At 29.8% G+C, this 15917-nt stretch overlaps 3 protein-coding genes across 14 annotated transcripts in view; 1 reads left to right on the top strand and 2 right to left on the bottom strand.

Moving 5' to 3' along the window:
- Positions 1–3452, top strand: part of LOC145326276 (fibronectin type-III domain-containing protein 3A-like) — an 83322-nt gene extending 79870 nt beyond the window's left edge. For 2 of the 11 annotated variants that reach the window (XM_080169491.1, XM_080169490.1), the window contains exon 28: positions 154–2573. The gene's annotated coding sequence lies outside the window, so the exon portion shown is untranslated. Of the gene's footprint in view, positions 1–153; positions 2574–2744 lie in introns of those variants that run through there. The other 9 variants (XR_013881812.1, XR_013881813.1, XR_013881817.1 and 6 more) reach the window with 9 other exon arrangements.
- Positions 3453–5028: 1576 nt separating this feature from the next.
- Positions 5029–8660, bottom strand: LOC145325458 (uncharacterized). Of its 2 annotated transcripts, none has more exons than XM_080168442.1 (6): positions 8605–8660; positions 7808–7857; positions 7485–7518; positions 6634–6704; positions 6344–6426; positions 5029–5762 (listed from the first exon to the last, which is right to left on the bottom strand). In XM_080168442.1, the coding sequence occupies exons 1-6, from the start codon at positions 8632–8634 to the stop codon at positions 5719–5721; spliced, it is 312 nt and encodes a 103-aa protein (XP_080024568.1). In that variant the 5' UTR covers positions 8635–8660; the 3' UTR covers positions 5029–5718. The 2 variants fall into 2 exon arrangements, with proteins under 2 accessions (XP_080024568.1, XP_080024569.1); XM_080168443.1 differs by having other exon boundaries at positions 8620–8660.
- Positions 8661–11596: 2936 nt separating this feature from the next.
- LOC145325457 (uncharacterized) lies at positions 11597–13594 on the bottom strand. Its single transcript, XM_080168441.1, has 4 exons — positions 13549–13594; positions 12910–12931; positions 12311–12371; positions 11597–11808 (listed from the first exon to the last, which is right to left on the bottom strand). Exons 1-4 carry the CDS (start codon positions 13592–13594, stop codon positions 11605–11607), a joined length of 333 nt encoding a protein of 110 aa, XP_080024567.1. The 3' UTR covers positions 11597–11604.
- Positions 13595–15917: the final 2323 nt, after the last annotated feature.

Raw genomic sequence — 15917 nt, 5'->3', positions numbered from 1 at the left:
CAATTTATTGAAGTTTTTTCTTTACAGCAAAATATACATTCTATAACATCTACTGATTAGAAGTAGTTGAAAGTTATAAATGTATTTTTAGAAACTACCACTTTGGATGAATACTTTATAATAAGAAAATTATTAATAATTATTTTTTTTCAGACATTGAAAACTACATGGAGATGTTTAGTACGCCAGTGTGTAACTATCAAATCAAGAGAAATGACCAAGCCAGTTCATAACACAATTTTAATCAGTTTTATCAAAACCAATTTGCTGCAGGCTTAGATAAAAAAGAATTCTTCACGATAGAAGCCTGCTAAAAATAAATTTTATAAAAGGAGAGCTCTACAATAATAAAGAAATATGTATTTAAAATCATAATAACAAAAGGGTTAAATTTATAACCTATAGAACGGCCATATGACAAACTTAAAGCATAGAGAAAAATAAAAAAAAATCTATTGAATGGCCTCAAGATTCTGTATAAAATAATGTGAATGTTGAATGTTTTATTTGTGTGCAGAATAATATTATAATTAAGAGGTAATTCCTAAAGTTGATCTGTAACAATATAGTAGTATGACAGGATTAAAGGGATACTTCCACGAAATGCATTTTAGCAAAAGTTTGTGACTTATACTTCATTCACATGTGACATATGTGATAAACTTTTCAATGTGTTTCACACATTGAAGATCACAAATAGATATTTGTTTATGGATTATCTTACAAGATATTCTTGAATTGCAGGATAAATAATGGGGGACTGAATATTGTTGGAATGCCTTTCATGGAACTACACCTTATAGGTACTGTTGTTGCTATGTGTTCACTTAACTTAATGAACTACCCCCCTCAGATGGGTACCAGGGTTTATATATATAATCATTACAATTATTACTACAGCTCTGATGCTAATATTTTTATACAATTTATTTTAGTCAAACTATAATAAGTGAATGTCTCTGTGTATATCAAGTACACTAAAGGGGGTGAGCACAAAGCATCATCCGAAGCAAATTTTTCTTAGTGGTGAAATGAACCTTTGGCGGTTTTTGTGAAAGATATGCATAAAAAAAATAATTTGTGCATCAACAATTATTTTAAGAATTATTCGATTGCAAAATAAATTTTGCAATGGATGGTGATTTTTGCTTGCCTCTCATAATAAAGACCATTTTTATAATCTTTGTGTAAATTTAAAATCTGATGTGTGTTTTGAACGCGCTCAAAGTTACTACTGTTTAATCTTTACTTTAATGTTTTATCTAATAGTTTATTATATAGTGTTATTTTATCATTTATTACTAATCAATATTTATATGTTTAATTTTGTAGATTTGTAAAAAAAAATAGTCACAGATAAATTTTTATGTTATTGTTTGAATTGAAACAAAAAACACCCCCTAAATTTTAGTAGTTTTTAGTTTTTATTTTAGAATTACATAGATTATTTTTCACCTTAGTTTGTTTATCTTTTACTTAACTAAGAAATATGAAAATTAATTTTAATAGGATTATTTTATTTTAACTATAGTTACTTTATAAATGTTTTACTCTAACGTTTCTTTCCTTTTTTTATCCCTTTTTGAGAAATTTTTAACTTAGACTGCCATTTAAAAACTTCTGCTTTAAAAAACACAAAGATTTTTTACTTTAAGAAGAACCAAAATATTTAAAATCTGAAAGAATAAATTTATGTTGAATATTTGTTTACAGAATGTCAAAATATAGTGTTTTTGTGCAATTTCAGGTACTTTTTAGCCTTCTTTGAAAGCTGTAATCCACCTAGTGGCTTTACTGACTTTAACTTTTCTATACCTATCTCCTTTCCATAGGTTTAGGATTAAAAATATCTAAAATAATACAACAAAAATTCACGCAAACTTAATCTCCAAAGAAAGGTTTCGTGATTTTTTAAAGATTAATTTCTTGGATATTTGATTCCTTACCCTTTTTATGCCATATGAATGTTATTTGGAAACTTTTTTTTACTTCTTATCTCTTAATGTTTCTATATTATATCGTATAGCTTCTAAAGCAATCGTCATCTTTATGCAACAAATAGAAAATAATTATAGGAATTGTATTTTTTAAATAAATTTTATAGGATACTAATCTATATATTAAATAAGTACAAAAAGGCAGCTTACAAAATTATTGATTGTAATGTTTAGTTTTATTATAAGAAAATATGTTATGATCCACTCACTTTGGTGCTTAGTTCGTGCACAGTGGTCTTATAATAGATTTTAAATTAATTTTTTAAAATTTTATTCAATTAAAAAAATTTAACCTAAAATCTTAAGACCTTAAAAAAAGATTTGCAATGTTACAAAATATAAATAAAACTAGTTAATAAGAATATTGTCAGATTTTAGGGCTTATTTTATACAAAAATTCATAGAGAAATATTTAAGTTACTCAAATTTTATCCCATTTTCAACATTTGATGCAAATGAAAATTAAGAGCCCTTTTGAAACCCCCTACATCGAAAAACTTTTGGCTCTTTAGAAAAAAAAACTATTAAATTTACTGTTTAATATTGTTTAGATATAGGCACAAAGATTCTTAAAAAGTAACTATAATATCTGAAAGTTTTTTGCTATTTATTTTTTCTTAATTTTTGTACCTTTATCTACTATTTTAAATCTCTAAAAATGTAATGATGGTTTTAGTTAAAATTTCATAAAAATGCGATAAACTTATCTATAGAAAGATAGGTAAACGCATTTTTGTGCTATTCTAGCTATTATAGGCAATGTTTTATTAGGAATGTTTTCAAGACGAAATTTATTTACCTGATTTTTTATACAAGGAAAAACACATTGATAGTAGTATAATTTTCATTATAATATCATATTTACTTACTAGTACTGTCTATGTATTTATTATAAGTAATATAATACAAGTAAAATCAAATAAATTTAAGAAAAAAATATAAAAAAAGAAAAATTTTAAAAATGCATTTGATGTCAAAAAATTAAAAGGGAAAAGAAATTCTTTTTAATTTGATTTCATTTGAAAAGTGTGAATCTTGAAAAAACACTATTTACAAGTACATATATCTATGTAATATAAAATATAATATTTTCTGTATTATATACGGGGAAGAAATAAATTAATATTATAATTATTATTATATAATATTAAAATTTGCTTAAACATTTCAATATGCCGCTTTAATCAATTTTATAGGAGGGATAAAAAAATAAATTTTGATAGATTTTTCATATTTGCTTGTTACAAAAGTCCCTCTAACTATCATAAATTTTATGCCATGATTTTATAGGATGGCTCTTTAGGTAAAAATTTGATGCCAAGTAGAAATTGGAATGTTTAGACATGTTTGTTTGCATTTTTTGTTTCATATATTTATTATTATTATTCAATATTATTATATAATTATTATTATTTACCTAATGTAAAATTCTGAAAATATATGTTCTGAACCCCAGTGCCTCTTTTTTACTTTTAATAATGTAGTCAGGGGGAGAAAGAGGACATTTGACATTTATATTAGACAGGTACCCAAAGTACACGCTCTTTCATTCATTAGCTTCAAAATTTTGAGTACTAGATGTCTAAAAATTTTGGTCAGTTCAAATTTTTCAACCTACAATTTTAATCTACACAAGGGAAAATTTGTTTTTGCACTTCATAAAATAGTAAGGTAGAGCCAACAATCAAAATAAATCTAAAATAATATTTTGGGGGCAAATTAAAAGATCTTACTAAGAAATGTTGACCCCAAAATCGATAAAACAACTGAAATTACCAAATACTTTTTTCAAATTCAGAACACGAATTTATCGCTCATTGTCTTATCCCTTAAGAGTTATTAGTATTGTTAGCTCGTTCCTATGATTACCATCTGCTGGTAGATTCTCGAAATCAGGGAATCTGACTGTTTTTTTTCATAGTGACTTAATTGTCAGTCTTGCCTAAACTACGACTGAAGCTGAACACTTGAATAATATTAATCATTCACTTGTCATTAGGGTGTGGTAGTTGGTTTAATTGAATCTTGGCCAAAACTCCATCATAACTAACGTTTTAAAAGATAGTACCTTCTGCTACTATGTCAGATGCGCTATATAAATAGTAAGAGTAGTGGAAATGTCTTGACCAAAAACAGGTGCAACTAATAACCATGATAACTCTAAGAGGCTTGGTGTAGCTTCTTATGATTGCAGTGTAGTGTAGAGCGTCCTTTCGCTCATTAGACAACAAACCATTTGATTGCACGACCTTTGTCCTAACTATGTTTGCGCCCGTTTTGGGCCAAGGAATTCCCCCTTCTCCAATTATTTATGTCGTTCTCCTTACATAGCAGCAGTAGGATCCATTTTTAACGTCTATAATTATAACGCGGTGTTGGGCCGAGAATTTATCACCTTCCTGACAACGAGCGGATGCACTACGTGTTACGCCACAGTCGCGAGCTAACTAATAACCATGCACAGTTAAGACTTTAAGACAAGGGTCGTTCAATCAAAGGGTTGGTTGTTAGCAATAGTTTGGATGTAGCTTAATTAATTTACAACTATAACTTGATTGTAGTTGTGACCAAGGATACAGGGTACATAGTACTGTAAATTATACTGGTACCCTAAGTTTTCAAATACCGTCATCTTATTCGTTGGCTCTATAACTTTGGTTACTTTCCTTAAATTGTAATTGGTTAGTTCATAACTACTAGTTTCTAAACGTCTGTACAATCAAATTGAATATACAGAAGGGGTAATTTTGTTTATAATCTTTGAGGACATAAATTGATTCATCGTTAATTGTCTTATCCTCTAAGATTTCTGGTTGTGCATTGCAGTATAGATTTTCTTCGTTTAGGGAGTCATTTTTCTCATACCATGACTTGGAGGTTTTATTTTCAAATTTCAAATTAGGTTTATTTTTATAACGATAAAATTACAAACAAAAATGAACATTTGTAAAGCAAATTTTCTTCAGATTAGTAACGGACGGATCTCAGAAATACCCAAATTGTAGAAAACTTCTCTTTTAAAAATAAAACGTCAATGTAAACTGTATATTTCAAATACTTAAAGGGTATACATAATATTTTACTTGATGAATATGAAACTAAAATAAAGAAAATTATTAATGAATAATGTTAATGGGTTTTATAATAAGAATTTTAAATTGAGTATTAAAATTCAATAGTAGAAAAGTCCACAATGCTTATAATTCTTATATTTTTCAAATATTCAAAAGAACGAAAATTTAAAAAAGTTTATAAATGTTGAAAGGTTGAATAATATAAAAATTATAGATGCAATTTAAACTTTGAAAACCAAATAGTTACCTAGAATTACAAGATTTTTATAAACAATCCTAAAATGTACAAAAACAATCTTTAAAGTAACTCTACATTTTTTTTGGCACTAAAGATGCAATTTTAGAAATTTTTCAAATAGAATTTTTTCAATTTTTAAAATATTTTAATGGAAATTAAATTTTCTAAACTCTTCAATTTTTTTTTTCAATAGTGATAGTTCCATGATGAGCATTTTTTTAAATACATGAAAGCTTTTTTCCCCTGATGTCCAAAAAAAAGTATCTCTTGTTTAATGCCTATTACAGAACTACCATTCAAAAAAAAAAATTCATAATTTGAGCATAAATCAAAGAGTTTTTTTTCCATAATGATTTTTATTGCAACATATTAATTTGATATCTGTTTATTAGAGTAGCTACTCTATAATTTATTTATTTGTAATGTAGGTCTCAGGATACCATTTCTTCATAACTGAAATAAAACAAGGATTAGAATTTTTGATGATATCAAAGCTTATTATTCTTATTAAACGCCTTTTTCAATCTGAAGAAGTAGTCGCATTCCGCGTTACTGGACAAAGTGTCTCAAAGATCAGCAATTTGACGTCATAAAAATGAGCGAGATGAGAGGAGAAGTAGGAAAGAAAACCCATAACAAAGAGATGGATAATACCTCATTTTTATGACGTCACATGGCTGATTTTTCAGACACTTTGTCCAGTTACCATTCCGCAGTCTCTTTCCTAGCAAACATCAACTGCAGACATTCGCAGATTATTGGACAAGCAGCAGCCGCCAGTAAGTATACATTTTGCAGCCGTTTAAGAGACAAATCTAACTTTGGTTTAGCATATACTAAGGACTGCCACCAAGGGGCATATAGGGGAAAGATGGGGCTGACACATTTTTGGAATGGGTGTGCTAGGTGAGCTAACCCCTCCTTAGAAAATAAGATTTTTGGTAAAGCGGATGGAAATTTTTGGGTTCAAACGAACAGAAGGACTGCCTATCAATATAAAGACATAAAAAAAACAGGACTGAAAGGTATCATACCTGCAAAGTAGAGGTTTTTGTAGGCAAAGAAGCTAGCCCCAAGTACCATAGCTAGACACAGCGCTAATACAGCACCCATCAAGCTAAATATAATTATAGATATATTACTCCTAGAGTACTAGTACCATAGCTAATACAGCACCCATCAAACTAAATATAATTAAAGATATATTACTCTTAGAGTCCTAGTACCATAGCTAATACAACACCCATTAAACTAAATTTAATTATTTATAATTATAGGACCATTAGACAAGGGTGGTGCAATCAAAAGATTTGTCTCTTATTACCTGCCATCAATTATTGTGTCAATGCACTTGCCACGCCTTCTCTTCTTCTTTCCTGCTGTTTTGTCATCCTCCTAGAATAATAGGGGTAAGGTTAGGTTTGGTTTGCAAGCAAAGAAACACAAACAAGGGGAGATGGTTCCTTTTTACCTAACCCCAACGGGGGATTTAAACCCTGAATGGCCGATACCTGCGGTTCACTAACTATATAGGTTTCTATGAATCCATATAGCCATTACAACATAACCTCAGGTTACACAAGAAAAAATAACATTTCCCTTTATTTAATTTATTAAGTTGCGGGAATGGGGAGGGGCGAAGCCAATAGTACATAAATGTATGTAATGTTTAGTAAATATTTAGAAAACCTATGTAATTGGTATTGTATGGCTTCCCTTTCAGGAATTCAAAAATCTGCATAATGTTTTAAATAATGCATTGAGCAATAGCATCTAATTTTACCAAACCATTTCTAAAGAGGAGCAAAAATATATTAAAATTATGTTAAGTTATATTCAAAGCATTCTTGTAAATAAAAAGTTAGTCCAATATTATTGAATTAAAATCACAACCTGACATAGCAGCATAGAGATTATATTTAAACAAAATTTAACCGAAAAAAGGTCACATCTTGAATAGTTAATATTTAAGAATGCATAGTTATACTTCTCTTACGTCCCGGGAAAGTTTATAACTATCATATAACCACCAACTTAAAATGAAATCACCTCTAGGAAATATTTTTCTTTTTTAAAACTAGTATTGAAAACTATAACCCCCCCCCCCCCCCTTACATTAAGTGCCACCAGAGGCCTCTAGGGGCGTAGCCACTAGTATATTATATTTGATTATACCTGAACTATCTCTCTCATCACATTCAATCGTTTTCTAAAAGCAAATCAAAATGTAAACATTTTTTTAGGAAAACTAATTATAATATTTTTGCAAAGATTTTACTCTACAAGCATGTTTCTCTCAGGAACAAGTGACCAGGATTTTGCAAACAATTCTATGTGAAAAATTTCCCAAAACCAACTTACTTCCCACCCCTCCCCCCCTTTAAGAAACATTATTCTCTTCTCATATTAGAAAATTAACAGTATAGAAAATAATAAGACCTCGTTTAATTTTTGTATTCAGTTCGCAGATAGTGTCTCTAAATTGTATATTTTCTTACCTAAGATGTGTAACTGCTTCGTCTGGTGACTGTCCAGGCTCTATTGTGTACTAAAATACATGGTAACATCAACATAATGTATGGATCGACAGCTGCGTGTTAGCCGTGGCAAAGTCTCAAATTTTAACCCCGTTGGATGCTTTGAATTTTTTTTTGAAAAGATGGATTGCCATATTTGAGTCAGGTTTAGACTTCCAGCTGAGTTTAAACATTTCCCTGAGGCTTACAGGCGGCTGACGCGCGCCTGCCGAGCTCTTATTTAATGTATAGATCTCGTATTCAGGGTGTGTAGGACATTAAGAAAATTATATTAAGCTAATAATAATTTTTGTTCTTTTAGAAAAAAGTGCAAGGAAAACCAATGAATGAATATCAGTATTTAGTTCCAAATTTTACCATTATCTTAAAAATTAAATGTTTCACCAAAATATTGCTATGAAAGTAACACCTGTTTTTTAATAAACCTAATTATTTAAGATTTTGCCTTCTTGTTTCTATATGCCCTTTGTTACTTTGTTTACGAAATCTCTACAATAACCACCCCTTACTTTTATAATAAATTTGAAATATGTATACTATCAAATGTTTTGTTGAATTCTAAACAACATAAATAAATTATAATATTGATAGTTTGATAATTAAAGTTTATGTAAAAGGTTAAGCAATTTATTAGAATGATTGTATTATTTTTTTAACGTTTTTAAAAATAATAGGTTTTCAAGGACGAACATACGTTAGTTGTAGATCAGCTACTTAAAATATTTTAAAACTAATTTGTAAAATTCTGTTTGACATACATTTGTTTGACCTACCTTGCTATAATCCATTTTTTAACAATTTAGTAACTAATTCTGAAATTTGCAATAAAAACATTTAATATTACAATAGGTCATATTCTAAGTATAACTAAAATGCACTGTAAGTACAAAGGCATGCTATTATTGTTATCAACATAGTCAATTTACTATGTATAACGGAACATAACGGCCAAATAGTTCTTCTTCACATAAAATATCTCTTCCATTGTACCTAGCATAATTCTTTAAATTTAACTAAATCATTCATATATTCACATATTAAATTTTTCATGAATCTTGGCTTGTTTGTTGTAATATTAAAGTTACTTAGTTGAAATACAGATACAAACTAAAGCTTACAATGTTTACTTTTCTATTTACAAAACACCAGCTTCCAGCAATGGAGGATTTTTAGTTTGTAAAAATAGTAACTGGACAAAGTAAAAGCCATGTGACGTCATAAAAATGAGATGAGAGGTGGGAAAGAAAACCTCTAAAAAAGAGATGGATAACCCCTCATTTTTATGACGTCACATGACTGATTTTTTAGACATTTTTCCAGTTATGTAAAAATGAAACTATCCTAATATCTCAGATAAACATTGATTGATTATGTTATTTATGGTGATTTTGTTCATTTCTCCAATATCAACTAGATTTCAAAATAAAAAAATTACAAGTATAAGAATAGTTACCTCACATAAATAATTAAATATATAAATTAATGTATTTCTGCTATAAACAAACTACAGCTTTGCTTAGAAAAATAACTAAAATATTATGAGATTAAATCATATTTGTCTAAATATAACCATAAAATTTGAGAAATAACTATTCTAAGTTGACCATCTAGGGTAATAAATATTTTATTCCAAAGAAAAACAAATCCTCCTTAAAATTTCCCTAGGGGCCTACGTGAAAGGCATATGTTTTATGTCATTTTTGATTTTCTTTCTTCCTACTTCTTCTTATAGCAGTTGTAACTTTCTATTTTGAATATTATTAGGGACTTTAATGCAACTTTTATATTCTAAAGTAGTGTTGTGTGTCCTCTAAAATCTTAGAAACCAATGAACTAATTGGCTGGCGTGATCCCAGCTAATTTAACCCCTCCAAAAAGAGTAATTGCGTAAAAAAGGACTTTCAACTTTTTCAAGGGGTAATTTATTGAACTGCCCTCGACTTTACTGTAAAGGGTAACTATATCTGTGCAGTGGTAAATAAAAAAGTAACCATAAATTAAAATCTTTTATGATTAGTTCATGTATTAGTCAAATAGTATTCTTTTGTTTATTCGAAGCTTTCATATATTTCAATAAAATAAACACTGCAAAATTTTGCATTATGTTTTTTTTTATACAAATAAACTTCAAGTAATAAATTATACATTATCACTAAAATCATATTATCTAGTACATGTACTTCAACTAGTTATCTTTACAGCTTTAATATAGATTTATATGAAAACAAACATAAAACTAAAACTTGATCAATTAGAAGATAATATAAGTAAGAAAACATAATAAAAAACTGAGGCTATGACACTCAGCTGGCTGGTTCTGGGGGAAAAATGTGCTTACAAAACTTCTGAAATTTTGAAGAAAATTATAATACATAATAAGTGCTCAATAGGCCTCTCAGTACATCATAAAAAGAGGGGAACGAAGGTAACATTGATTAGTTTGCAAAATTGGGGGAAATTATATTTTCGGGGTTAATTTTGGAGGGTTAGGCAACCTTCTCTAAAAATTGTTGAGGAGAATCTAAATGGTTTTGGTTTGCGAGATCTATGTACAGGCAAATGCAGTCATCTTGCCTTCTTTTTATGTTAATTTCAAGTACAGAATCAATTAAAACATTATATAAAAGTACCAGGTGATATGAGACCTGTCTGTTCATTAAAATCACTGGACCAATTTGGTTCTCATTTTTTTGATTTTAAGCTCTCTTTACTATTGAGGTGTTTGGTTTCATTCTCAGGGCCAGAGCCTCTAGGGCAAAGGACGAATTTTAGCAGAGGCGAATATTTAAAGTGATACATTTTTATCACTATAGTTATTAATTTTCTGTAACTAAGTCAGTTGTTTGGCTATATTATAAAAACACATGTGGGGGGGGGGGGAATAAGATAGAATAGTTTGTTGGGGGGGGGGGGGGGATAGGGTTTGGTTTTGGAGGCTGTAGTTCAATGCAGAGAATATAAAAGAATATATATTGATCCCTCCCGCATTATTTCCCCAACAAAAAAAACGACCAAGTGAAGACGACATATTACTAGCTTTTATAAATATCAAGGAAGTCAAAAACTAAAATAGCCAATAATTCAAATATTGATTGTTAGAAGAACAATAAAAATATGTATATATAAATTGCGAGGCGTTTTCCTCTTTTTTTCAATTTTGAAAATTTAAGTACCCCCCCCCCCACAAAATTGAGAAAAAAGAGGAATAGAAAGAGAATGATAAGATAAATAATAAAAAAAAAACATAAAACCTTTACATATTAGCATATATAATTGTCTTTTTGTAGTATGACAGAATGACCGACGGACAAAGTTAGTTGTATACTGGATGCTCATTGGTACCTAATGGATGATATCTTTATTAAAAAATAAGCCGTCTATCTTCAATTGTAGCTGAGAAAATCTCTGTTCTGACATAGCGTCACGGACTTACAAATTAAATTATAGAGTAGTTTTGCTAAAAGAACAATAAACTTATTTTGGTATTATCCTCTTAGGATTTTTTTCAATTTTAATACTATAACTCTGGCCGCGGCGCTAGGCACCCTGGCTTGCCTAACCGCAGTACTCGGCCCCCTAACCTGAATAGCCGCAGCGCTGGGCACCCTAGCTTATAACCTGGATGGGGAGGGGAGCCCAAAATTTTAAGGTTGAAAAAAAGATTCTTAGAGGGTAATGCCCTTTTTTTAAACATTAAAAATAACAACAAACCATTACATAGAATATAATAAAAGTATATATTTTAATAAATTTACTTACTAATCATTTATTTGTATAATATTATCTAGATAATGACCCATAGACAAATCATGAGAACTATAATTGGTACAATCAATAACTGAATAATCATTATCTCCACTTCTGTAGTCATTCAATTTTAGATCATCTTTGTAATCACTAGAGTTATTGTATATTTGAACTGCAGGATCTTCATTTAGATTTGTCTTCGTTTCAAAGCTGTCCTATAACAATAAAAAAATATTGAAATACAAATGGGGAATCTATTTGGAGACAGGGAGGGAGGGAGGGGACATTGGGCTGTTTTTTACATTATTCCCCAAAGTTTCATAATAACGGTTTTTTTTGTTGGGTCAACCTCTTTGGGGACTTTGATCGATCTTTGATTGGATTGTGTGTCTAAACGTTTCAACCACCTATTGTAATCTACAGAAAGGGTAATTATGTAACTATTTCATTGAGGATGTACATTAATTTACCGGCCAATGACTTATACATTAAAATTCTCCTTAATTAACCATCATAAAAATTGGACTATAAAAGTCTGTAACATAACAAAAAGTCACTTTACTATCTTTCATATTTAATGCATAAAATGTCTTTCTTTGACTTTAGTTTTTAAAATGAAAATGTCGTCTATCTTAAATATCAGCTTAGAGAATCACATTTCCCCAATAGCATTTCTAACTGACAGACAGACAAAGTGAATTATAGAATCATAACTACCTCTATGAAAACAAGTTGATAGTAAAGTCTTGCTCTGATATTACTGCGATTCACTAAAAAACTAAAGGAAAATATTTTTAAATTCTATTCTATTTTATTGAAATTTTAATAATCAAATCTTTATAGATTAGGTTTTCTATTTTTTTATGATTTTTATGAGATGTTACTCTATAGTTGTAGCTCAAACGTCAGTACGCCCTTCATTACTTTGCATTTAAGTGATAACAAATTACAAATGCATTCAATGACAATTTTTAAAATATTTTATGTGGCAAAATAATATAAAGCCTCCTATTGAAACATGCATGAAAAATCTACAGAAAATTAAAATTAATTTAAAATTCTTAAAAATCTCTAGAAAATGTGACGTAAGTGAAAATATGATTTGATCATTGCATACAATAATTTTTTTGACATTTAAATATTTATTCCAATACGAAATAATATACAAACATAGTTAAAAAATAATAATATTAAAAAGTTAAAATTAAGACATAAATCAATCCACATAGAACGAATAAAAGAAACAATGTGTATGTTAGGCTTAGTTTGATATGAAATTGATAAAATCATATATTATATTGTTATAAAATTCTAACCTTGCATTCCAAAGTAAGATACCTAAAAAAAAAGAAAATATTAAAAGAACAAAAATTATATCTGTTTGTCTATTTCTTTAAATTGTCTAGAATTATATTCACAATTTTCTTATTTTTTGGCTAAAATTTTTGGGTACTTTTATCAAATTTTAATTGGATGGTTCATAAGTTGAGTTTCAAATAATTTCAACTAATTGTTTGGGTATAGTCCCTTCGTGACAACGCCTCTTCAGGGGCGTTTCGTCGTATTCTCATAGTAGCTTTTGATAGGTTATTTAGGTAAGGTTAGTAGTTTAAGTAAGGTTATGTGATTGCCCCGCAGGGTTAGGCAATTGGCCCCGCAATGTTTAAGCCACCCATAGGAGCTGGAAATAGGAGAAAAGCTACTGTGAAAATACGACGTAACGCCCTTTAAGAGGCGTTGTCACAAAAGGGACTATACCCAATAGTTTTAATCTACATAAAGGTAATTTTGTTTATCATTTTGTTTACATCAATTTATCTATTATTGGATTATCAAGATCCGTAGGTTTGGTACAAAGGACAACTGAGAAAATGTAATTTTTGCTGATTGGCTCAAACTAATACAGACGGACACACCCTATTAATTTTAGTGAAGCATCGCTACTAAAATCCTACCAACAGTATAGTCCTCTGATTGAAAAGCATTTACATAAAAATTCATTATTCTGAAATAAACCGTAAAATCAATTTCCTTTGTGTAAAAGTAACAAGATGTCTTTTTGTTTGTACCGAAGGATAACCGCTAACCGCTGAACCGATATGGTTCTCCTTATGGGTATACAATTTAGCTTCTCATATGTTTTTGGAAGGTTTATAACCCTTTTTTTTGGGGAGGGTACTTCATTACTAACATCCTCCCAAGAGAAATCACCCCTAGAAAAATATGACACCTCCCTAATTTTTCTTATTAAAATAAAATTTGAAAAAAGGGGGATGGGTCGACTCTCTCCCCTCAAGTAATTCAAGAGGTCTCCAGGGGCGTAGCTGATAATAATCTAATCAACAAATCTTTAATTTTGCCTTTTTATACACAAATATGCATTGGTCACTTGAACAAAAATATTACATTTACAGCATTAAAATAGATATTTCGCATTGTTTAATCTAAAATATTCTTGTATGCGTTATCAGACACAAAATTATACTGAATGTAAACAAAAACAATTTTTAAGACAAGATTTTATCAACAAAATTGTTTTGTAATCTTTACAGAACAAAATCTGTTAAAAATCAATTAAAAAACCTTATACTATTAAATCTAATTTTAATTTTTACCAAGTTTAACAGACAGAGAAATCTTCAAAAAAAATTTCAAAAATTTTAAATAGCAGCCAAGAAAATCAAACAATCCTGCTAAAAATAGACCCCTGGAAATAGTCAGAGTGATATTGATCCCCCTTGTTAATATCTAATAGAACAGACATTTGAAATTTTAGAGTAGCTTTGCTTCTACTAATTTTTAAAAGCTAAGCTTTTCTATAATTAGGGTCAGTCCGTACGTAACGGATAGCTTTTTAGTCATGTTAGAATTGTCCTATCGAATTCAAACTTTGCATGATGATTCCTGTAGTAGTTAGGCACTATTTAGAAATTGTAGCAACACTATAATCGTTACCAGAATGTTCGTACGTCAATGTTAAACAAGTTGATTTTTAACTTTTTTAACAACAGCTTTTAAGTAATATAATCATCCGATTGATCTGATTTTTGGAGTAATGATTTTTATAACAATAAGGTACAATATCATAAGCGATTCATCTCTATAATCAAGTCCTATAATTAAAAATGTCATTATAATGTCCTAAAACAGTATTCTGTATTTAAGAAATTTTACAATAAATTTAAGTATAATTTTGTCAAAACTTGTATATTTATATTTTGAATATTCAGTTTTGATACTCTACGTACAAGAGTTAATGTTCGTCTGTCATACCGATTCAGTACTTCGCTTTTATGGATGTTGTCATCCCCGCCCTGTCTGAAGAAATTGGCGTTTTGAAAATTTGAGTATCCCCCCGGGCCCTCCCCCCTCCGACAACGAACAACTATTTTAGTTTAGGTTAGGTTATAGGCTAGGGAGCCGAGCGCTGCGGCTAGGCAGGTAAGGGGGCCGAGCGTTGCGGCTAGGCAGACAAAGGGGCCGAGCGCTGCGGCTAGGCAGGCTAGGGAGCCGAGCGCAGCGGCCAGAGTTGTTCGTTGTCGGGGGGGGGGGGGAGCGGGGGGTACTCAAATTTTCAAAATTGAAAAAAAAATTCTAAGAGGATAATACCGAGCATTTAGATCTCGCTAACCGCTGAACTGATTTTGTGCTATTAATACCTTTATCTTATGCTGATGGTTTTTAGCTATTTTCCCTCTTTACTTTATCATTCTTCCTATTTAAAAATCACAAAACCTCGTCAATTTTTTTTGTCTCTTCCCCTTTTGTTCCCCTCCCCCCAATCATGATTAATTTCTTGTAAGGAGTGAATAACCTTCAAAAGAATTCGTTGCTCATTCAAAATATCAGACAATAAAATTGCATAACATTCGGCAATTCATGGCAAGTCAAAACGTGTCCTAGAAAGTTTTTTTTATTGCAATAAATATTTTGTAAAATAATTTTTAAATAGCTATAAAATAAATGTAAAACATAATACAATAGGACTTGTCTAATATAGTAAGTATCCCTCTATCTCTTCTCTCTTCTTACCATTCCCATCTTCATTTCGGTCGATGACAAATTAATTCCACGCTGTATCACGGGATGGGGGCGTGATTGAAATATGTAGTATACTCCTTTGATTAAACTCAATTTACGGGTTTTTATATAATTGCAACGTAGTTATAAGACTTTTGGTAGCAATAAATTGAGACGTTGGGTATCCCTCTAACTGAACCGATTTTTGATTAGTCAACGGTCTAAATTTGTCTCGGCCAGGATATGATTAAAAGCCTAAATCGGCCAAGGAATAGCCGAGTACAATATTTTTAAACTTAAAAAA

The sequence above is a fragment of the Acartia tonsa genome, chromosome 8, assembly GCF_053477335.1.
Source record: "Acartia tonsa isolate MP-2025a chromosome 8, ASM5347733v1, whole genome shotgun sequence".
Taxonomy (NCBI): Eukaryota; Metazoa; Arthropoda; class Copepoda; order Calanoida; family Acartiidae; genus Acartia; species Acartia tonsa.
The sequence above is the reverse complement of the archived record's forward strand: the minus strand, read 5'-3'. Positions and strand labels throughout refer to the sequence as shown.

Bases quoted from the DNA above. Each gene is read 5' to 3' on its own strand.
- LOC145325458 (XM_080168442.1), bottom strand. From the start codon at position 8,634: ATGGATTATAGCAAGGTAGGTCAAACAAAT. The intron at 7,519-7,807 runs GTAAGAAAATAT...ATTTGCTTTTAG, and splicing joins GAAGCAGTTACACATCTTAG to AAAACGATTGAATGTGATGA. The intron at 6,427-6,633 runs GTAATAAGAGAC...AATTATATTTAG, and splicing joins GACACAATAATTGATGGCAG to CTTGATGGGTGCTGTATTAG.
- LOC145325457 (XM_080168441.1), bottom strand. From the start codon at position 13,594: ATGAATTTTTATGTAAATGCTTTTCAATCAGAGGACTATACTGTTG. The intron at 12,372-12,909 runs GTTAGAATTTTA...ATTTTCCTTTAG, and splicing joins ATCTTACTTTGGAATGCAAG to TTTTTTAGTGAATCGCAGTA. The intron at 11,809-12,310 runs GTAGTTATGATT...TTATTGTTATAG, and splicing joins ATCAACTTGTTTTCATAGAG to GACAGCTTTGAAACGAAGAC.